Raw genomic sequence first — 24,128 nt, forward strand, 5'->3', positions numbered from 1 at the left:
CAGAACCGCCTCTACAGGCACGTGCTGAGTCCAGAACCAAACCTTGGAGTGCTGTTCTCTCCAGTGAACTTCAGAGAGCACTCAGCCACGCATCGCCCTCCTGCGGATGTCCTACACCCACACTGCGTCACTAGAGGAAAGGCTTTGCCTTCTTCCTTCCTGAGAACAGAGAGGTCATCAGATAAGACCCCCACTTCCAGCCTCCCATTCCCTCCCCTAAATGCACCTGCCATGCAGCCATGCTGCAGTCCTTCATGCCCACCTCCAATTACAAAACAAAAACAAAACATGCACCCTCTCCCGTCCAGCTCGAGGCGCTACCGATGCCCCTGCAATGACACCCTGTCCACACGCTTCTCACTGAGAAATCCTCCCACGTCTCCTGTGCCTCTAACCTCTCTTCCGGCTCCTTCTCCTTAGTAAACATGGTCAGTTCTTCTCTTTACACAACAGTCCACAAAAGAAACGCAACTCCCTCTCATCCCATCTCCTGCTACGACAACCCTTCCCCTCACAGTTAAACTGGTCACTCTTCCTTGGTCCTCTTAACAGCCTCCCTTTCCTTCCTCTGCGTCACTCAACATTTCTATTCCGTGGGCCTCCTTTTCCGCTTGTACACACCTTAGTCTGCCGACTGCCCTAGATGATTGGGGCTAAAGCACCCACACGTGATGGAGCGTAAACCTGCATCTCCATCCCAGACGCGCACGCCGGCACCTGCCCACCAGACATGTCCATGTGCAAAGCCTCCACCTAAACATGTTCCAAAGTCCACTAACTCTCCTGACCCCCACTCCAAAACACTTCTCCCCCTGCAACCCTTAACTCTGAGAGTGGTACCAAGAAGGCAGCCCAAGATAAATTTTCAGTGGCTTTTCCCTTTCCCTCACTTCTCCACACGCAGCCACCAAACCCAGTAAATCCCACATCACCCCTCAAGTTCACCCTTTCCTATCTGTCACCTGTGCCACTTCTTGGGCTTGCCCTGCATTGGTTCTTTGATGATTATAACTAATCTAGTCTCCTCAAATCCAGTCTTGCCCTACCCTGCTCCATTCCATGGGCTGCTATGCAGATTTCTCTAAAATGCCAAACTGATTACATCCCTATTATGCTTAAAAATTACTTAAGACTCCTCATTCTTTTTAAACTAATGCTCAGACTCCAAAATGTTACGTCGAAGGCCCTTCACGAACAGTTCATACCTCTCTCTCCAGCTGCCTCTCCCATTGCTCCTCCGAGCCCCGGCCACGCCACTGGACACGCTGCAGGGATTCATCACACTCTGCGTCTCCGTGCCTTCCAATCTGCTACTCCCGTTACCTGGAACATGGCGCCCCCTTCCCTGCCGGGATAACTTCAAATTCCTCTTCAAGATTCTTTGGTAAGCCTTCCACGATTACCCCAGGGATAAAGATTTCCTTCCTCTGTGCCCTGGCCATATCTCTTTCCCGGTGCCGACTGCGTGGTGTAGACCTTCTAGTTCATCTGTCTCTCTCCCTAGGCTGTCCACAAAGCAGTGGCACTTAGTCAGGATCTTACTTTTTAACAATCCTGTTTAGGATGAGGTTCCTAAGAACACATGGCATCCAATCTATATCCAGTTCAGCTCAACCCAAACCTGTCACTGAGCAGATCATCTCTGAGCCCCAGAGACAAGCCATTCACCTGGAGAGTGACAGATAAAGCCTGGAACTCTGATGAATACAGCCTCATCTGTCTGGCAGGCCCACTGCTTATTAATTCTTGGCTCACAGACAGAGAAATAAGTAAGAATCACTTCTAAAAATAAGCTCATCCACATATCTTACCACAGGAACTCCCAAGCCTTCATGTACCCTGAATGCGGCAGGAAAAATTCAATTACGTTCTTCAAATCCAACTAAGCATTTCGGCAAATATTAAGTATTCAAATCACTTTGGAGGAAGGATTGGGATGTCTCAGTGAGATGAACAGACATACATATTAAAGGGATAGCAGACTCCCCCAAGTGGATTTCAGCTGCTAATTTCAGTTTTTAATTTCTTTAAACAACTAGGCCCTAAACGAAATCTTCTACGGCTCATTATTTGGGAAGACCTGTGTTGGAAAGGGCCCCATTGAGTACAGCTCCATCCTGGGGTCTCTGTGGGAAGTCCATGCCTGTCGTAGCTAATTGATACTGACTCAGTTTTGCCCTTGCCTGGATTTCTGGTGATCACACCACATGCAGGTTACTCAACGTGCAGAGCGGAGCGGCGGGGAGGGGCCTGCCGAGGCCGAGCTCCACCGAGAGCAGAACGCACCTCCCCCGCTGCTCCCTCCTCTCCCGGATGCCAGACTGGTGCCAGGGCGGTAATGGGAAGATGGGAAAGTCGACTTGCGTGACGAAGGATGCTACAAAAACACCTTGGAGGTTGAAAAGCTACTTCTGCCAGGCAGCTGAATGAGCACTGGCTGCCAAGGGTGCTACAAGGACTGGAAGCTCAAGTTCCAAGTGATTTCCGTCCAAGCTTTCTCAGGAGCCCCACCCCAGACCTTCAGGTGCAAACTCAAACAGGTCCGCACCGAACAGCACGGTCTTTCCAAATCTCCCCTCGCTCAAGCCTCCATGAGCGAAAACTCAGGTTGAATAGATCACAGAGGCTGTTCAGTTCCTCAAGGACGCATGTTCCCGAGAAGCCAGTGTCAGGAAGAGCCTGGGGACAGCAAGTTACATGCCTCCACGGGGCCGCTTCCCTGGCACGCGGGAGAGGCTGCTCCCCGCAGAAATGTCGTCTGCACCATCAGCAAGTGACCTCTGCCCTCCTGGGTGCTTTGGACATCCAGCCATTTGGCTGTCTTTCATTAACTCCGACCCATGATGAGGAGTGTATTGTTCAGCACTTTTCTTCTCTTACGGGTTCTCCTAGGGGTACCAGTGGGAGAAGGATGTAGATTCGTACCCTGCCAAGCTCTGGTCTATACAGAGAACACATCAGAAACCTCAAAGCCTCAAAGTGGGGAACTTACACGAAGCCGCACGTGAACCACACGAGAGCTTAGAGGTCTGGATGTGTTGAGGCAAAAACCAACAGTGGTGACAACACCGCGTCCCGCATGAACTGGTTCTCACGACAACCGCCATTTAACAGAGGAGGAAAGTTCACCCATTCTGCTGCCGACTTTAAAATCGTGGTCTCTCATCACCCTCTGCCTAGGCCATGATGACAGATGACACAGAGAAAGAGACTGCATTTTCCTCTTCAGATGGCTAAACAGCTCATTCGTGATATCAGTGGGTGAAGCATAACAGGACCAAGTGAGGCTCTGTCTAAATTCTATCATCTCCTCTCGAAGAAGATGACAGGAGACACACTACTAACCAGTCCACGGAAAAGATAGCAGTGGCTTAAAAAAAAATACATCAGACCTAAAAGGTAGGACCCACGAGGTCAATGATTCACGCTGATGATACACAGGTAGACGTACACGTAACCAGGCATCTATTTTTAAGATAACTATGGCGGGGGCGGGGGAGCAGTGCTGACACTTGCTGAGCGGCTCCAGCTCATCAGCCACCAGCCAGGCTCTCCAGCCACATTCAGGAGTGGTCCTTGTGTCAACTAGGGAAACTGAGGCTCCAAGTGGCTGAAGACTCATCTCAGGTCGCAGACAGTGAGGTGCAGAGCCAGGACTGGACTCCCCGGAGCTGGTGTCATTTCCAGAGTGACAGGCACTGCTCCCAGAAACATTTTCCGTAAATGATGCCAAGGCCCACAGCTGGCCTCCAAGAGCCAGCCACCCGAAAGTTCACGTCCTTTACTCAGTCCCGATTGGCGAGAAGTGCACAATTCCATACTTCTACACTGTCATGTATAAATGAAGGCTACTTACTAGTAACTGACCAAGCGGTTTACAAGGAGGGTCTAAAATGCGGCATCTCTAGAACAAAGCTGAGGAGTTATCAGAATTGCCTAGGGACTCTGGGTGTCCACTACAGAGTCTGGCTGCCCAGGACTGTGATAGGTAATTCTGTGTCCACTTAACTGGGCCACGGGGTCCTCAGGTATTTGGTTAAACATTATTTCTGTATGTTTCTATGAGTGCATTTCTAGATGAGATTACCATTTGAATCAGTTGACTGAGTACAGCAGAAGGCCCTCCCGATGTGAGTGGGCTTCATCCCATCTGCTGAAGACCTGAATAGAAGAAAGGCTAAGAAAGAATTCTTTCCCTCTCTCTGTCTTTGGGCTGGGACACCAGTTTTCTCCTGCCTTCAGACTTGGATTCAGACTGAAACTCTACCGTTGGCTCTCCTTGATCTGGACTTCTCAGCCTCCATGAGCAAGTGAGTCACTTCCTTATAATAAATCTCTTAGTATAAATCATCTCATCTCATCTCTCTCTCTACACACACACACACACACACATACACACACACACACACACACACACACACACACCCTCACACCCTATTGGTTCTGTTCCTCTGGAGAATCCTGATTAACCCAAATGGACAACACCAAAAACCCCTGGAACACATTTGAAAAGTTGGAATCACCACAATTCACAAGAAGAAAATTATTGCTGGATCTTCAATGGTGTAGTGGGTTGGTTGTAGATTTTGAATGCTGGTAGAACCTTTCAACCAAAAATTATTATTAGTTGTATTGTTATAGATGAATTTATTGTGTGTTGTTTAATAAACACTACACCATACGTGATGGAATCAACATCTAACAACTAGATGTTAAAATTATATTTAAGGGACTTCCCTGGTGGCACAGTGGTTAAGAATCTGCCTGCCAATGCAGAGAACACGGGTTCGAGCCCCGGTCCGGGAAGATCCCACATGCCGCGGAGCAACTAAGCCCAGGCACTGCAACTACTGAAGCCCATGTGCTCTAGAGCCTGTGAGCCACAACTACTGAGCCCGCGTGCCACAACTACTAAAGCCCAAGCACCTAGGGCCCATGCTCCGCAACAAGAGAATCCGCCGCAATGAGAAGCCCGTGCACCGCAATGAAGAGTAGCCCCTGTTCGCTGCAACTAGAGAAAGTCTGCGCGCAGCAGCAAAGACCCAATGCAGCCAAAAATAAATAAATAAGTCTGTATTTAAAAAAATTATATTTAAGACACTGTAGTTCAAATAAGAATCATTTACACCACTACTGCCAAAGCTGATGGACTGTATTCTACATGGACCCAATGCCAAATTCCCCACAAAATGACACAGGATTGCTACCACAGAGTTCTTTTTGCACTGAAAAGGTGAAAGAGTTGGGGCAACTCAACTGAGGGGTCTTTCCCTTCATCTAAGAGTCCATGTCCTAAAAATATTGAGAGATATATCACCCTGGAGATCGTAGCCCAAATTCCCTTTGAAAAACAGTCTCTCACTCAAGATCCTTTTGTGAGAAAGTTATTTTTTCCATTTGTCTGGTATAAGTCCTTCCTGTTTTAAATCTTGGTCATGAACCTTAAATAATACATATAACAAATTACTAAACCCTAACACGGGTCACCTCCTCTTGGGTGTGTGGTAAGATCTGTTCCCCACAAGATCCACGGTCTCAACTCTGTACCTCAGTCCAATCGCCAGGTAGCTGTCTGCCTTACAAGCTTTCTAAACATAGAACAACTATTGCCATTTTTTGGATCTGGAATGTTCCCTGCCCCAGGAGAGAGGCTCTCAGACTTACATAGAAATCTTTCCTTTGGCTTCCCCAAATACACTCAACCCACCCTCCAGCTCTAGGCAGCCTGTGACGCTTAACTTCTGACTTCAGCCTGATCCTTGAATCACCCCGACAGCTAACATCCAGTCATTCCCAAATTAGGAGGCATTCTCTGCCTTCCTAAGGCTAACTTAACCCTAACGTCTGCTGTTCATGTAATGCACCACCAAACACAATCCCAGCATGGTAACGTGACCCAAGAGAAGTATTACAGAGAAGCAGCAGAAGTGGGAAGAGAGCTGCTGAGAGAATAAAGAAGAGGTTTTTCCAGTTTACTACAGACTTAGGCTGGAAATCAGCAACATGGAGACTGAAGTGGCTCCTTGACACTCTCTTCTAATTTCATCATCTAATCCGGGTGCCTATAGCACCTCTTAAGCTACATATATACAAAGTGTGTGTGTATCTGCGGAGGGTGTCCAAACCTCTCAGCAGATTCTCAAACGGTAAAAGAAAAGTGTTGGAAATCATTGCTCTGATGAAATGCTATCAATTCACATACAACATTGTACAAAGTCTCTATAAAGCTGAAAAACAGCACAGTGTTTAGATGATGTATCCAGTTTAAGAAAACCCTACTTTATCTTTCAAATTCATTCATGTTAACAAGTTTACAGCTTCACAGAGACCTACCCCAGGCTGAGTCAGGAGCATGACATTAGGCAAAGCCTCAGAAAGAGGCTATTTAAAGTACCTGATAAAGGGCACGCTATCAGCTAAAGAGCAGGTGTCACCTTGTACGTCCAAGGGTAGACTCAGGGATCTGGACACGCAGTCCGACGGGATGTGAGCATCACGGGCTGCTGGCCCGTCGGAGGCCTTCAAAGAACACTCCAGCCCGTCACCGCCCACCGGCATCGACCAAGGTGAAGACGTGAAATTCCACCACCATCCACACAACAGCTTCAGGAATGGGCACCAGGCCAAGAAACGTGGTTTCTAGCAAGGTGTGAAGTCTACCGTGAAAGAGCATAACATCGCTGTGAAAATATTTCTGCTGCTTTCACACAACACCTGAGCTAGTACAAAAAATATTGTTATTGTAATTATGTGGACTCAGTAAAACCCAACAAGGCCCTCTTGGCCTCCAACAGCAAATGAAGAATAGACATGGTAATAGTTTTCTTGAGATCCTGGAGGACTGAGATAGAAGATATTCATCTGTTTTTCTCTAGATGCTGTGTTGGTTCAGAAGCATGAGCTTTTACCCTTTAAACCATCCCCCATCCTTTATACGTTCCATGTACTAAGAACCAAGAACTAGAGGGCTTCCCACCACCTAAATTGTATTCGGAAACCTTGAGTTAGCATCAAGGACAAATGTCTTTGCCTCCTTAAATGTGACCTTCCCTAGCCACTCACTGATTGGGGGAATACAGCCTGTCTCCCTGAGGCCTTCCAGATATTCAGGAAAGGGAGCCAGCTGACTGTTGCCTCTCGGCCACAAATCAACCCTGCATCGACTGCCCGTGAACACTGAGTTGGGCCCTTTAAATATTCGTCCTCTGCCCGTTGGTGCAGTGCTGAGCTGGGCCACCAGCAGAGGTGCTGGAGAGACCCTGCGAGCGGCCTCTGGCTGGATCCCCGCGCCTGTGCCCTGCGGTGCGGGCAGCGGCAGCCGCCCCCCAGGACTGCCCCTCTTGGGCGGTCTCACAGCACAGTGCTTCCTGCAAGACACCTCCCCTGCAACAGCTTCCCCTGGCACCTCAGAAGCAGATTTCCAGCAAATTCCAGAGGGTGGATGTCCAGCGATTCCATCAGCATGAAACCACTACCAGCTTGGTGGCCCTCGGGAGCCACAGACTGGGGTGCGGGGGTCGGGTGGGGGGAAGCTCTTCCCTTGGGGCTCAGCCTCAGGCTGGGGGCATCAGCTGCTCCTGTAGCTGCTAGTTCCACGCCGTCTAGAGTTCTCTTCTTACCCGCCAACCCCTCATCCCCCGATTCTCTGTGTTACACTTAATAATCCTGTATATTAAGCTTGCCCTGATCGAGTCACAGGTGCTCACTGCCTTGCAGTCCAGCCCTGACTGATACACCTGCTCCTCGGGAAGCCTGGGGCAGGAGAAACAGCTCTGAGAGTGAAAAGCTGAGGGGTGAACCGCCACGCACTTGACACTGAGCGGCCATGTTTCGCAGAGCGGACGTCGGCAGAACGAGGGAGGCATTCGAACACCACGTTCACCGACTGCTACTCGGTGCAGGACCCTGGGTTAGAGAAAGGACGAGGCACGGGGAAGGAAGAGCGACCTTTTAGGCACTGACTGGCCGGTTGGAGAAACCAGATATACGCAAACGAGCAGCTCCAGGCAGTAAGTGCTGACAGCTCCCCGAGGTCATGGACAGTAAGCCACGGGTCAGTGTTGGGGCCTCAGGCTGAGAGGCCATCGTTCCGACCTTGTCATAAGCAAGAACTAATTATCTGCACAGGCCTTGCGCCACAGAAAACAGAGACCGGGCTCGCTTTAAGCCCCCCTCTGCCCCCCAATAACCGGGTGTTACCCAAGTCCAACGTATCGTGGGTCCTGGCTGTGACCAGCTGCCTTTTGCTTCACTGTCAAGAGATATACCAGAGTAAACATTTGGGTAGAGAAAAAGAATTCTAAGAAAGAAAAGCCATTTCCGTGTAAGTGTGTCTCTGACAGGGGGAGTCCTTCCTAAAAGATTTTCAGGAAGAGATTAGGGAAACATGGTGACTATAATCTATCAAGGCCAAATAAAAACGCCTTCAATAAAGCCCACTCCACATGAGGCTATTAAGGAAACCCAATCACCACATGGTGGAGAATTAAACCTGTCATTCACTGAAGGACAGAAGAGTGATTCGAGGTAGAGAGCAAGAAGAAAGAGACTGTGCTTGGATCCCCACAAGACTGACAGTGGGGGAGCCCAGGCAAAGCAGCCCAGGAACAGCAGGGTTCTAATGAACCATCTGTAAAGTGGGAGAGGGTATCAAAGGGAGAAAAATAAAATTTTCTAATGATAAATGAGAGTGGTTTTCTAACAAGGATGGACCACGATGGAGGCTAAAGGGGTTGTCTGTAATGAAGGATGTCTACTCCACCAGGCTTGAGCCACTGCAGACAAGTCTATGGAGAAGTCCCTTACCCGCACTCCTACAGGGGGAAACGGGGAGCAACAGTGTCACTTATAAAAAGGGGCGTGGGATGGGATATGAACTTGACACAGACATCACGATGAAGTAGTATATAGCAATCGTTATGGTCAAAATTATAGCAAAAGCTTACTTCTCAGGACTTCCCTGGTGGCACAGTGGTTAAGAATCTGCCTGCCAACGCAGGGGACACAGGTTCAAGCCCTGGTCCAGGAAGATCCCACACGCCACGGAGCAACTAAGCCCATGCGCCACAACTACTGAGCCTGGACTCTAGAGCTCATGAGCCACAACTACTGAGCCCATGTGCCACAACTACTGAAGCCCGCGTGCCTAGAGCCCGTACTCCGCAACAAGAGAAGCCACTACAATGGGAAGCCCATGCACCGCAACGAAGAGTAGCCCCCGCTCACCGCAACTAGAGAAAGCCCACGCACAGCAACGAAGACCCAATGCAGCCAAAAAAAAAAAAAAAAAAAAACTAATAAGAAAAAAAGCTTACTTCTCTGTACAGCTTCATTTATCTCTTCTATGAAAACATGCTCCTTTGTTTCTGTGTGAATATTCATGAATCATATATTAATTATAAAATATTTACAACTTCTCCATAACATCACCACATCTTCAGTTATTAAGACCTAAAGTTTTGTATTTCATAGACCAGTAAAAATTTCAAAAAATTCAAGGCAGACAAAAATAAATAAACAAATTTACCAAAAAAAAAAGAAAGAAAGGGGGGAGGGGAGAAGGGGAAAAGGAAGGAAGGGAGGAAGAAACGTAGCATTTAGAAATTTTTTTTACAATAATGAAGACGGAACTAGGCAGGAAGGAAGGCTCAGCATGAATAAACTATCACTTGCACAAGTGTATGAATAGAAAGACCCTGGATAACACTGACCCAGAGGAAACCATCAAACGGGGATAGAGACACGGAGGAAACAAAGCCTCTGCAGCCAAGAGTGGAGAGTAAACTGCAGAATGTCTGCCGCCTGCCTACCCCCTGCCCACCCCGTGCATTCGCAGGCCCCCTGCACAGGGCACCACCAGTGAGACAGGACAGGCATCTCCAGAGACCAAAGGAAAGTGGAGCTTCTTCGAGCACTGGTCCAGGTGTGTACTTTTTAATTAATATATTTAAATCAGATTAAATAGGCACAGGATTCATCTGGGCTCCCTCCAGTGAGCCCAGCAAACACATGAAATCTGCTATCTTTTGCAAAAATAAATGTCTCAATAAATGTTTTCAAAAAATTTAGTTTTGAAGCTATAGAACAGCGGTTCTCAAACTTTTCAGTCTCAGAGATCCTTCTACGCTCCAAAGAATCCATAACATCTTGATTCCTTTGCAAACACTGATGGCGCCTGTGCCACCACCACTCGCCCTGACTTCACCTCACAGGAAATCACTGTCTTGCTTTTGTTGTTTATCGTTCCCATGTACTTTTTTCACACCTACCTACATATTTATGTAACAAAAAAACTGTGTGGCTGTGGTGTGCATGCATGTGTGTATAGTGAGGAAGAGCTGGAGCTAGTGCACGTAGAGAGACAGAGAGAGAGAGAGAGAGGGAGCACAAACTAAGCGCACAGTGAGAGCACGTAGTGTTGGGCATATTTTGAAATACCTATTAGAAAGATATCCTAGTTTAGTATCACTCATAATTTATTTGCTTCTCTCAACGTTTTATTAAAACCTCATCCAAGTTGACATGGTACCTCTAGTTTATTTATGTTAACTGCTGTGAAGTACTCAATGTACAATTAGAGCCCACTGTCCTTTATTTGTAACGCTTAAAAGAAAAATGCCAGATCCCAGAGCATACAATTTGAGAAAAAAAAAAAAAAAAAAAAAAAGGAAACTACCAAATAACTCTACAAAGTGGTGGCAACTACATACACTCGCCATCGAAGGGTGTAAGATTTATGCTTCCTCTAGATACTTGGTATTGTCAAGATTATTAAGTTTTGCTAATCTAATCAGTTTGTAAGAATATCTGGTTGCTTTAATTTGCATTTTCTTATTTACCGATAAAACCGATCCTTGTTTATTGGCTGATCTCATGCTTCTTCCATCAACAGGCTGTTAATGTTCTTTGCCCATTTTTCTTTCTTAAAAAAAATTACACGATTGATTTATAAAAAGTGTATGTCATTTTAAATAGTAATAAAACCACATACATGTTTGCTCACCACCCATAGCCATTTTCAGAAAAGAGAATGGTACCAAAAACTTTGCAGCCCCTTTCATGCCCCTACCTGATCACAATCCCCTGCCACTCCTTGTAGAGGTAACAACCAAACTTAATGTTTAAATTATTCCCTTGCTTTCCAGAACTTGTCCACACATGCACGAACCCCAGGATAATATATTGGTTAGTTCTGCCCATGTCTTAAACTTTACATAAATGCAATCATACAATGTAAGCTTTGAAAACTGTCTTTGCCTAATGCTACTTTCTATGTTCATTCATGTTAATGTATTTGGTTGTGATTTATTCATTTTCACAGATATATGAATACCGTACCATATTGACAGTGCTATGAACATTCTCATCTATCTGCTGATAGAAGCACTCAAGACGCATATGAACTGTACACTTGAGAGAGCGGGGTTCCAGGTGTGGGTTTTATACTCCCTCAGAGCATTCTCACGGCTCCACATATCGGCCAACTCTTGGTATTTCAGATTTTTCCCTACTGGATTCTTCTTATCATACTGAGACCTTTACATTTGATCAACACTAACCCTCTGTTAGTTATATGCATAGCAGATTTCTCCACCCAGCCTGATGCTTGCCTTTTAACTTCGTTTAAGAATTCTTTTATTAGGTGTTAAGTTTTACCTTAACGCAGTCAACTTTAAAATTTTTCTTCCAAAACGGAGCTGGAGGAATCAGGCTCCCTGACTTCAGACTATACTACAAAGCTACAGTAATTAAGACAGTGTGGTACTGGCATAAAAACAGAAAGATAGATCAGTGGATCAGGATAGAAAGCCCAGAGATAAACCCACGCACATATGGCCAACTTATCTTTGATAAAGGAGGCAGGAATGTACAGTGGAGAAAGGACAGCCTCTTCAATAAGTGGTGCTGGGAAAACTGGACAGGGACATGTAAAAGTATGAGATTAGATCATTCCCTAACACCATACACAAAAATAAGCTCAAAATGGATTAAAGACCTAAATGTAAGGCCAGAAACTATCAAACTCTTAGAGGAAAACATAGGTAGAACACTCTATGACATAAATCACAGCAAGATCCTTTTGGACCCACCTCCTAGAGAAATGGAAATAAAAACAAAGATAAACAAATGGGACCTAATGAAACTTCAAAGCTTTTGCACAGCAAAGGAAACCATAAACAAGACCAAAAGACAACCCTCAGAATGGGAGAAAATATTTGCAAATGAAGCAACTGACAAAGGATTAATCTCCAAAATTTATAAACAGCTCATGCAGCTCAATAGCAAAAAAACAAACAACCCAATCCAAAAATGGGCAGAAGACTTAAATAGGCATTTCTCCAAAGAAGATATACAGACTGCCAACAAACACATGAAAGAATGCTCAACATCATTAATCATTAGAGAAATGCAAATCAAAACTACAATGAGATATCATCTCACACCAGTCAGAATGGCCATCATCAAGAAATCTAGAAACAATAAATGCTGGAGAGGGTGTGGAGAAAAGGGAACACTCTTGCACTGCTGGTGGGAATGTGAATTGGTACAGCCACTATGGAGAACAGTATGGAGGTTCCTTAAAAAACTAAAAATAGAACTACCATATGACCCAGCAATCCCACTACTAGGCATATACCCTGAGAAAACCATAATTCAAAAAGAGACATGTACCAAAATGTTCATTGCAGCTCTATTCACAATAGCCCGGAGCTGGAAACAACCTAAGTGTCCATCATCGGATGAATGGATAAAGAAGATGTGGCACATATATACAATGGAATATTACTCAGCCATAAAAAGAAACGAAACTGAGCTATTTGTAATGAGGTGGATAGACCTAGAGTCTGTCATACAGAGTGAAGTAAGTCAGAAAGAGAAAGACAAATACCGTATGCTAACACATATATATGGAATTTAAAAAAAAAAAAATGTCATGAAGAACCTAGGGGTAAAACGGGAATAAAGACACAGACCTACTTGAGAATGGACTTGAGGATATGGGGAAGGGGAAGGGTAAGCTGTGACAAAGGGAAAGAGAGGCATGGACATATATATATACACTACCAAATGTAAGGTAGATAGATAGTGGGAAGCAGCCGCAGAGCACAGGGAGATCAGCTCGGTGCTTTGTGACCGCCTGGAGGGGTGGGATGGGGAGGGTGGGAGGGAGGGAGATGCATGAGGGAGGGGATGTGGGAACAGATGTATATGTATGACTGATTCACTTTGTTATAAAGCAGAAACTAATAAAAAAAAAATAAAAATAAAATTTTTCTTCCATTAAGGATTTTTCTTGTTTAGGAATTCTCGATTTAAGAGACTGTGTTCTACCCCCAAGGTGATAACAATAATCTCTTATATTTTCTTCTCAAGTTTTGAAGACTTCCTTTTCACAGAAGGATTGTGAAACCATCCGGAGTTGAATTTTGCATTTGGTGTGAGGTAGAGACCAAGTGTTCTTTCCTCTATAGACAACTGTCTCAGAGCAATTCATGTGGAATCCATCATCTCCCCACTTATTAACATCACTTCCATTTTATAATGAAAACGAATTCCCAAATATGAGGAAAGCTGTTTCAAAGTTCTCTATTTGACTAAACTTGTGCCAATGTAAAACCATCTTAATAACTGGAGCATTATAAGTCTTGATGCTTGGCAAGGCATGTCCCCTTACACTGGTGCTCTTAAATTTTTTTCTGGCTATTTGTAAACTTGCTCTTCCTATAAATTTGAAAATCAGTCCTTCAACCTCTCCAAAACACGCAGTAGACATTTTTATTTGATTTACGATGAATTTATAGATTGATTTTGGGAAAGCTGTCATCTTCATGAATCTAGGAACATGGTATATCGTTCTTTCTCTCTTCTTCCTTTCCTTTGTCTCTTCTTCCTTTACGTCTTTTAATAATATCTGATAATTTTATCTACAAGTATCTTGAACATCTTCTGCAACAATGATACCTAGATTCTTCGAAGTTTTAGTTGATGTTATGAATAAAACCTTTATTCCATTTTATTTTCTAACTGGCTATTACCTGTAGATAAGAAATATATTTTTGTATATTGTCTTTGTATCCAACAGCACTGCTGAACTCTCTTATTAGCACTAATAATTGATCTGGATATTCTATTCAATTTCCTAGGTAGCCCATCATGTCATCTATAAATGAGGCAGCTTTATCTCATGTTTCCCAATGCTTAGATCTTCATTTCTCTTTCTGGTTTACTGCATAAACTAGAACCTCCCACACAGTGATGGCAAGTAACCCTGAATTGTTGCTAATTTGATGGGACTGTTTATAATGATTCACCACTAATTATGATGTATGCTGTGAGTGCTTGACAAATATCATTCATAATGTTAAGGAAGTTCCCTTCTGTTCCTAGCTTGCTAAAAGTTTTTATCATAAGATATTAATGTCATCAAATGCTTTTTTAACGGCCTAAAACATTAAATGCCACCAAATGATTTTCCCACATCTACTGAGGTGATCACATTCTTTTTCTCCTTGTATCAGTTAATATCGTATAATGTAATACATGCATAGTAATAATGTGGTAGGGCACAAAACTCCAACAAATTAAATTTGCAAACATTTCATTTAATAATTCTGTACCTGTTCATTAAAAATGAGAATAATCTGTGTTCATAAAGATGAAACCTCTAATGTTATCCTTTTTATCTAATTTGTTATTAACAAGTCTAACGTGAAATGAGTTTGATAGGTCCTTCTTTTTCTGTTTTTTTAGAAAGACTACAAGTCTTTCAGATTTTATAAAACCTCACAGTAAAATCATCTCAGAATGATGGAAGAGAGGCTATTAATTCTAGATTTAATCGGTTTCAGTTTTCTACTGAATGTCATCTGTGCTCACGCTCTAGTGTTTAATATCTCCTGCCTCCCATTATTTTTTTAATCTTAATTGTTGTCTTCCCCGTGAAACCAGGGACCTTCTCGTGACTGTGTGATACCTTCTTACAGCCCCAGATCCCAGTTCATGTTCAGCAAATTTTTTTTTTTTTTATTGACAGACTGACTGATCCCAATGTTTTCCTTCAGTCTTTTTCTTCGAACTTTTATTAGGAAAATTTCAAACACATGCAAAAATAGAAAGGATAATGTTGAATTCATCATGTATCCAACACCCGGCTTCAATAATTGACAATTCATGACCAATCCTCTTACATTTATCCCCAGACACCTACCCCCCATTATTTTGAAGAAAATCCAGACATCATTTCGCTCACATGTATTTCAATATGTATCTCTGAAAGAGAATGACTATATAAACATATACTACCATTGTTATACCTTAGAAAAGTAAAAATAAAGAACTCCTTAAATTCAAATATTCAGTTAGTGTTCAAATTTCCAATGGTCTCAAATCTTTTTTTCTTGAAAGATGTTTTCTCTTGATAGGATCTACACATTGTGAGTGATTGAGATCTGTCCTTTTAACCTATAGGCACCATCTACTGTTTTTCCCTTTTGTTTTCCTTGCTTTTATTTGAAGAAACTGAATCATTTATCCTGTAGAGCAGTGCTTCTCAAACTGTCTACGGTAAAGAGACAGTTTTAGATTTCTAATCGGTCTCGAAATGATACACGGTGCTACTGCACGAAACCACCACCCAGACTGAGCACATGCAGCTCACCAAGATCATCTGGGAACACCTGGACCAGTCTGCACGCTGATCCACAGAAGTCCTCTGACCACAGGCTTGACTGTGACGGTCTAAACATTTCTAATCACTTACTTCTGATTCTTGTACTTACTTCATTATGCAGATCTCATCTTGAGGAACATTGCTGTAGAATTTCGCCGGGCTGGATTTTGCTTATCACATCTACATGGTGTAGTTTAATGTGTTTCTCTGTCCTCTGTATCTCCTATAAATTTGGTTGTTGGATCTATAGCTATTTGAACTGATTTAGGTCCAGAGTTTTTGGCAGGACTTCATAGGTGGCACTGTATTCTTCCATGAGGAGACACGTAAGTCTGGCTGCCCCTCTTTCTGTGATGGCAGTGGCCATTGGTGAACAGTGTTACCACCAGGACTTAATGTCAAACCCCTCTAGTCAATCTGGTTCCCACAGTTTGCTCTCTGGGAGACTCCTAAGGAAGTTCTCCTCTTCTCGGACCCCGGCTTCCCCCACCGCCTCAGTTTCTGACACAGTGCAGATCTGCCAGCCAGCGGTGAAGCGCTTAGGGAGACCCTGTCAGCCAGGGTGCTAGGGAGTTGTCTGTGGTTTGGGGTTCTGCTATTCCAGGTGCTGTGTCTGTTTTGTAAGACTTGGGACTACTAAAAACTATACAACCCACGTCCCACTTTTGAGAACAATGTTGTTTGCTTTTAGCAGGGTTTTAATTTTTTTTAAATAATATATTTAAAACGAAATGTATGGCCCGTACTTTTTTTAGCTGCATCCCGTCCATTTCGCTTTATTAATGTTAACTGTGATGGTACAACTTAAGTGGGTCGACCAAGTTCCTACATAATAAAGTGACTATTTACCCCACGCCCGAGCAGTTTGAAGTGAGTATTTTCATTGTTGGTGAATGATAAGTAACTTTTGATACATCCTAATATTTCTCTTTAACCCATGAATCTACAGTTGTGAATTTTTAGATGGCTGAGGATATGGAAACTTCTATTATCCTTTTCTTACTGCTTTCTACATCAACTACTTTGCAGTCAGGCATGGTTCTATTAATGTTACTGATTCTTTGACATTTGTTTATGACTTCAACTGTCAACTAGTACATGGGCAATTTATTTTTTTTAATATATTTATTTATTTATTTATTTATGGCTGCATTGGGTCTTCGTTGCTGCGCGCGGGCTTTCTCTAGTTGCGGCAAGCAGGGGCTACTCTTTTTTGCGGTGCGCGGGCTTCTCATTGTGGTGGCTTCTATTGTTGTGGAGCACGGGCTCCAGGCACGCGAGCTTCAGTAGTTGTGGCGTGAGGGCTCAGTAGCTGTGGCTCGTGGGCTCAGTAGTTGTGGCGCACGGCCTTAGTTGCTCCTCGGCATGTGGGATCTTCCCGGACCAGGGATCAAACCCGTGTCCCCTGCATTGGCAGGTGGATTATTAACCAATGAACCACTAGGGAAGCCCCTTATTTTTTTAAGTTATTTCATGTGACTATATACCTCCAGCTGTTGGGTATAGGATTTATGTATATGTCTGTCTCTCTGTACAAACACAAAGAAATACACACACACACACACACAGTTACAGCATTTTAAAAATAAACATAAATCAAGCCTGTTAATCATATTTTTCAGATTTCCTATATCTTTACTCGTTTTGTCTGCTTAATCCATTGGTTTTTGATCGAGGTCATTTAAAATCTTCTACTATGATTATGAATTTGTCAAACTTAACTTTTATTTCTTCAGTTTTGGTTTCTATATTACGGCTATGATGTGGGCACATTAAAATTCCTAAGTCATAAAGCATCCTGGTCGATGTATTATCCCTCTTTATTCATAGCTAATATTTTTCCATATATTCTATTCTATCTAATATTAATAATTGCTTTACCAGCTTTCCTTTAGTAAGTATTTGCTTGATATATATTTTTCCTGCCCTTTACTCTCAACCTCTAGTGTGATTCTATATCAGGTTTCTCTAACTGAAAAATGTCCAATCTGATAATGTATGTCTTTAAATTGGCAAATTTAATACATTTATATTTGTGAATACTGATTCATCTTACCGTTTTTCGAAACACAAAAGGGTTTTATTCACAATTAATAGTTAAATAAAATATACATTGTCATAGTTCATCCATTTCTGTGTTTATCCTTGTTCCTTTACCCCATACGTCTCTATGCACTTTCCTCCTTGCTGAAATATACCATGTAGTGATGAAAACAATGATGACCAAGATTATGAAATAACAGGAAAACTTTAAAGGAGGACAATATAGTTTTGTAAATTATATATGTAGCATGATTAAAACTATTGAAAAAAATCCTATTCATAGGGTAATAAACTGAAAGAAGGAAACGAATTTTTTCGAGATTTAAGATTAGGTCAGACTTAGTACCAACACTTTAGCTGAGGCCAGGAATCCACAAAACTCTACCCTTCTCTCCCCCACACCATTCCTGCAACTAAAGCCCCGCTTGGGTCCCAAGCAGCTCCTCTATGAAAAGCAACAGACCACAGGAGAACAGGTGAAGTTCAGGGTGGACTCTGCCACCAGCTGGCTGGGTAATACTGGGCAAGTCACCAACCTACTGGGGCTTCAGATTCCTCATGGTAGAAGTGGAAATAATATGTCTCACAGGTTTTTATTACGAGTAAACGAAACACGGCACGTGAAATTATTTATCAAACTATATTCTTAGACACATACGTGTACGTGTGTGTGTGTGTAATCTTTCTAACTAGAAGCAGAATATACAGTCGCATCATCTGAAAACGAGCCACGCCTGCTTCCCGCTCAACTGGACCAGACCCCGCACAAGTGTGAAATGAGGTGAGGTTAATTCCCTACCCGCTCCCTGTTTCCCACCTTCTAAGGGAGCCTGGATTTTTTCCGCCACTAAAACACCAGTGTGTGTCTCGCAGCCTCCTCTCCTCTGCCATTCCCACGGCTTGCAGGCTTACCAACCAGGGAGCACTGTCCTTTCTCATTTTTGTAATGAGATAAACTGGGCTGTGCACCTGCCAATGCCGTGACCTGGACGCCCTGTCACTGGTGTCACACCTCCACTGGCTCATTAGCGGTAGGTGACATTCCATCACTTGGTCATATTTCCCAGACTTTGACCTGTCTTTGTCCATTTCCCTTTTGTTTCCTAATAAATCTGTATCCTTGTTAATAGTTATTACTCCTAACATAGGAAATAGTCAGCTTTTCCTAGTAGCAAAAGCGCTCATCTAAGCAGCTCTGGGATCAAGCTTGGTTGGCCTTTTGTGTAAAGCTAATACCTATTTCTGAATTATCACGAATTCCCAGGAAGACAGCACATCCTGAAGCAAATGGTCCTCTCCTAAAACACGACTCATTTAACACAACAAATGATGGCTACTTATCAGCCTAAGGATCCTATACTGTTCCTGCTCATATCCGACAACCCACTTACCTGGTGTTTTTTTTTTTTTTTTTGGCTTTACGCGGGCCCCTCACTGTTGTGGCCTCTCCCGTTGCGGAGCACAGGCTCCGGACGCACAGGCCCAGCGGCCATGGCTCACGGGCCCAGACGCTCCGCGGCATGTGGGATCCTCCCGGATTGGGGCACGAACCCGTGTCCCCTGCACCGGCAGGCGGACTCTCAACCACTGCGCCACCAGGGAAGCCCTTACCTGGTGTTTTGTGGGAAGGAGTTTTGTGACAATTATTCCTCCTGTTTCAGTGCACATGTTTAGAAGAAATACTAAAGGAGTAATGCCTCATTAATTCCATTTGTTTCTCACATAAAAACGGAGACGGTTTTAAAATATGTTAATGAAAGACAAGTGATATTGCACTTTTTTAGGAAATAGACTCAAGCTTTGAGGAATATTCATAAATTGCCAAAAAAAAAAAAAAGCTGCACACAACATATTAGGATGTCAGCTAACAGATGCAAGGAGTTGGGTGCTTTTGAGAATGGCCGGAATATCAGATTTCCTGATCAAAAAGGCTCTATGCATCCAAACACATACTTCAAGAAGGGCAATAATGAAGATGTCTCAAAAAGAAAAAACGTAAAGCACCCACAAGTGTAAAGCAGGGGACGGTAAGGAAAGAGTGTGGGACAAGACAGCTTACAGTCTCAGCCACTAAAGCACCAGTCCCCGGGCTACCTAAGAAATTCATTCGTGCCCAACACCGGGAACATGTAATTAACCTCCGCTAACTGAGATCTGGGGTAACCAGACCACGGGTCTCACCAGGGCTGCATCTCGAGTCATCCGGGATTGGGGGTAAGTGTGAGCCACTGACTACCCACTCATAAGGAGAAACCCAGAGACAGGCACGTCGGGACTGGAAGGAAAAGGACAGACACGAGGAAACAAAGGCCTGCCAATTCCTGCGGCTACTGACACATCAGCCAGAAAACACTGAGCTCCGCCTACATAGAGGACGCCACCCGGGATGGATAACGCACGGGTGCCGAACACGGTTAAGGACCCCGTGGGGCTTGGCTGAGATAAACCGCAGTGGCCTCCATGAGACCACACAGCCCGTCCTCCAAGCCCGACAGGGGCTGCACTCACCTGGTGCCGGGAGAAGAGCCGCACGGCCTCCAGCTGGTGGAACACAGGGTGGTGCTGGGCATCGATCTGGTCGCGCCGGTACACGTCGCCCACCACCAAGAAGGCGTCCAGCCCCGCGCGCAGCAGGTCCCACTGGTGCGCGGACGTGTGCGCGCGCAGCATGTGGGTCGCGTTCAGGTAATAGCTGTCGCCCTTCTTCCGGCTGGGGTGGTCGGCCGGGACGAGCAGGCTGTCGAAGTTCTGCCAGGTGGTGACCACCGGGGAGAGGTCGTCGTAGACAGAGAAGAGGGGCGTCCCCGAGCGGCCCACGTACTGCGCGTAGAAGTGCTGCTTCACCCTCTCCTTGATCAGCCACAGCGGGTGATGCGGCCGGTTGTGCAGGTTCCTGCCGACCCTGGACAGGACCTTGCGGGACAGGTTGCTGTAGCCGTCCTGGGGGTAGGACTTGCCCAGCAGCTCCACCGTGCCGCCCGGGGCCCCGGGGGCTCCCCAGGCGGCGGGCTCTGGGACAGCGGGCCTCGCGCCCAAGGCCTGATGCTCAGGGCCCCGGCAGAGCCCGCTGGCCTTCCTCACCAGGTGGACGCGCACCTGGGCAGCTCTCCTGAGAGCCCAGCAAACCATCGCAGCAACTCCTTTCACGGGTTCTGGAAAGAGCACACACATAAGCACCAGTCATGTTTCACTCTGCGGAAAGTAAGCGGGGGGGCGGGAAGGCCCTGTCTCCCACCAGCTCCCCACCACCCTACTGATGTCTGCCTCCCCCTCCGCCACTCAGACAGAACAGCCAATTAAGGAAATCTGCCCAGAGAGGCTTATCTTCTCTGCTCTACATCGAGAGAGTCATGAACGTCATGCTTATATCCCTAATCTCTAGTGTCCTCCCCTTGACATTTAGGTCCATGAGTGTAAAGAAAATTTCCCTTATCAGGTCACATCACGTCCCGGACCCCTCACGTTGAATAAAACTATCAATGTGATGACTTTCTTTCTTTTTTAATTTATTTTATTTTTTATTTTTTGTTTTTGGCTGCACACGGGCTTTCTCTAGTTGCAGTGAGCGAGGGCTACTCTTCGTTGCGGTGCGCGGTCTTCTCACTGCAGTGGCTTCTCTTGTTGCGGAGCACGGGCTCTAGGCACGCGGGCTTCAGTAGTTGGGGTACGCGGGTTCAGTAGTTGTGGCTTGCGGGCTCTAGAGCGCAGGCTCAGTAGTTGTGGCCCACAGGGTTAGCTGCTCCGCGACATGTGGGTTCTTCCTGGACCAGGGCTCGAACCCATGTCCCCTGCATTGGCAGGAGGATTCTTAACCACTGCGCCACCAGGGAAGTCCCATGACTTTCTTTTATTCTGACTACTTTTGGGGGTCTCATTCCTTAAAGGCAGCCCATGATTACGTCCATGTCTCTGAAGGATGGAAGGAGGATGTTTGAAATGCCCTCCTGCCCATTTCATCCCCATAACCACCAAGTTCTGCTCACTCCTGACAAAATGTGACTTCTGGATTAGTTCACCATATTACAAGATGACATGAACAACACTTTTCTTTTGGATGTTTCCAATAAAATACACTAATTTAGGTAATGGTTATTTTTATGTGATTTTTAAAAAATAAAAGTGAAAAACTTAAGGAAATATTACACAGAGTGATAGACTATACCAGTGGACAGCTGAAATTATTTTTATGGATGCAAATCTTTTCTGTCCTCACATCTGGTCATGTCATTTAAACTTAATTACCATTGCAGGATCCCATCAATTACATGTCTCTTTTGTAAAAGAGCAACTTTCTACTGGGCACCCACGGGAAACCAGGAGCAGGCCTAAACTCACTTGGGAAGAGACACAGAGCAGCCAGGACACAGCGTGTTGACCAGATCTTCTTTCTAATGCCCAGAATTTAATAAGAAGAGGACCAGATTTCACAGCTGGAACTCACTCATAGGCTGTTCACATCACAAATGAGGTGACAAAGATCCAGGTGTAGTGGCCCAAACTCTAAGGTACAGGGAGTGTTAGGACAACACTGAAGGATTCTGGATACTTCCCTGCTGGCCCACGAGCAAGTTTAAATTGACTCGGGGATCTCAGGCATGAAGATCTTTAGAGGTCAAATCCCTAGGTTCATAAAAAATTTACCATGAACTTAAATCTGCCAAATAACATCTTCTAAAACTTGGCATTTTTACCCACTGGGCTACTATAAAGCATACAACCAGGTAGTGATTTGACTTCCAGGACTCTGCGATCATACCAAGAAAATACATAACTTCATGCTAATAAATTGCATTAGGAGGGGGTGACATTGCTCCAAGCAACCATCCAAAGCACACCTGGTATGTACCCAGACAGCACAGCCCACTCAGCTTACGGAACCGAGACCTCCCAGATCCGAGTTAAATCACGCGTGACACCTGGGGAGAGCCCCTTTGTCTGAGACGGCCGTCACGTTAGAAGCTTTCAAAGATACCCAGAAACTCTCTGGGTTTATTCATTTATGGCACTATTTTGTCAGAGCTGTTGCGAAAAGTGTTTTTGGCTGCACTTCAGCAGAAATCCATCTTCCCCCTCCACAGTGCTCAGTGGCCTGTCACTGCAGTGGATATAAATTTTAAATATGCCCATGCCGCCTCTTGCGTCTCAGCACTAAGTCACGCTGGTAGGTTGTCAGGGACCCAGCTCAGCGACCTTGGCAAGACACGACAAGCATCTCTCCCTTCCAAAGCCATGTGCTGTCACCAAGCTCAGGATTCTTCCAGGGAAGGTGCTCTGGAGGGCTTCTGTTTCTGCTCCACACATGCCCATGCCCACCTGCACCCCCAGGCTCTGCTCCCACCAAGGTGCCCCATCCACACGTCCTTTCTTGGTTCTCCTGACCCACCCCTAGCTTGCTAAGGAAAGTTTACTTTTCTTGTCTTTTCAGACTTTTTAATCTATCTGCTCAGCCCTCATCTGTCATTTCTCCCCACCCAAAACAGTGTGTTGTATTTTTATTATCATCTCTTACAGAGAGAGAATAATGACTATGCTAGATTTCCCACCGCCATCTGAAAAGTAAATGCCTTTCTTGTTTCCTCTGTCAAGTTTCTCTGTGAGAAAGTCCATCTGGAAAATACAGGAGACCCAGAAAGATAATGCCAACCATGGTCCTGCCTCTATGGAAAGTGGTTTTCCATTTCATCCTTCCAACAACTCTGTGAGGCAAGTATTACTCTTACTATTTTACAAAGAATCTAGGCCTCAATTAGATCTTGTAACTTGCAAAAACTCATACATCTACCTGTAGACAAAGTTCAGAAGTCTGAGCAACTCAACTATTTCTCAGTCAAAACAGACCCAAGACAATTTCTAGGACTCAGTCTGAGGTTTGGAAATAAGGTAAGAGCTCCGTACTAGCAATGGAGACCTTGGGATTTGTTTGTATAGAGGTAAGAGTTAATGTCGTAAGGATGTATAAGAACCCATGGGAAAGTGACAGTAAAAGCAGAAATGGGCAAAAGACAGAGCTCTTGGCAATTATCCTCTTTAACGGAAGGGTATATAAAGAGTAAGAGAACCAAAGGGTTCTCACAGAAGCCTAGGATAGGAAGTTTCTAGAAGGAAACCAAGGTCATTTCTGAACCAAGTGCCACTGTATATACAATTCTTAATATGCTGTATTATTACCAATTGTCTGTCTTCCTGCTAGACTATGTGGTTCTTGAGAGTAGAAGACACACAACCCCTCTCTTCCCGAAATGTCCGCGCACTCAGAGGCTAGCACTACACCTGACACCAGGCAGAAGAGGAAGGGAGAAGGGAAAGTGGGAAAACAGAAAAGGATGGAAAGGAAATTGGCCAACAGGATCAAATGTAGCAAAGATGTTAGGCAGGGGGCAAAGTAAAGAACTATTTGACAAGATGACCATCAACA

General features: G+C 44.8%; 1 protein-coding gene across 3 annotated transcripts in view; it reads right to left on the minus strand.

Annotated features, from left to right (window-relative positions):
• The window catches only part of FARS2 (phenylalanyl-tRNA synthetase 2, mitochondrial), a 310,218-nt gene extending 289,231 nt beyond the window's left edge, over positions 1-20,987 (minus strand). For all 3 annotated transcript variants that reach the window (XM_079713869.1, XM_079713868.1, XM_079713870.1), the window contains exon 1: positions 20,222-20,987. In XM_079713869.1, coding sequence (XP_079569995.1) covers positions 20,222-20,884 — 663 coding nt within the window. In that variant the 5' untranslated portion in view covers positions 20,885-20,987. The remainder of the gene's footprint in view (positions 1-20,221) is intronic.
• Positions 20,988-24,128: the final 3,141 nt, after the last annotated feature.

This window comes from Hyperoodon ampullatus (assembly GCF_949752795.1).
Source record: "Hyperoodon ampullatus genome assembly, chromosome: 10".
In the NCBI taxonomy this organism is placed as follows: domain Eukaryota; kingdom Metazoa; phylum Chordata; class Mammalia; order Artiodactyla; family Ziphiidae; genus Hyperoodon; species Hyperoodon ampullatus.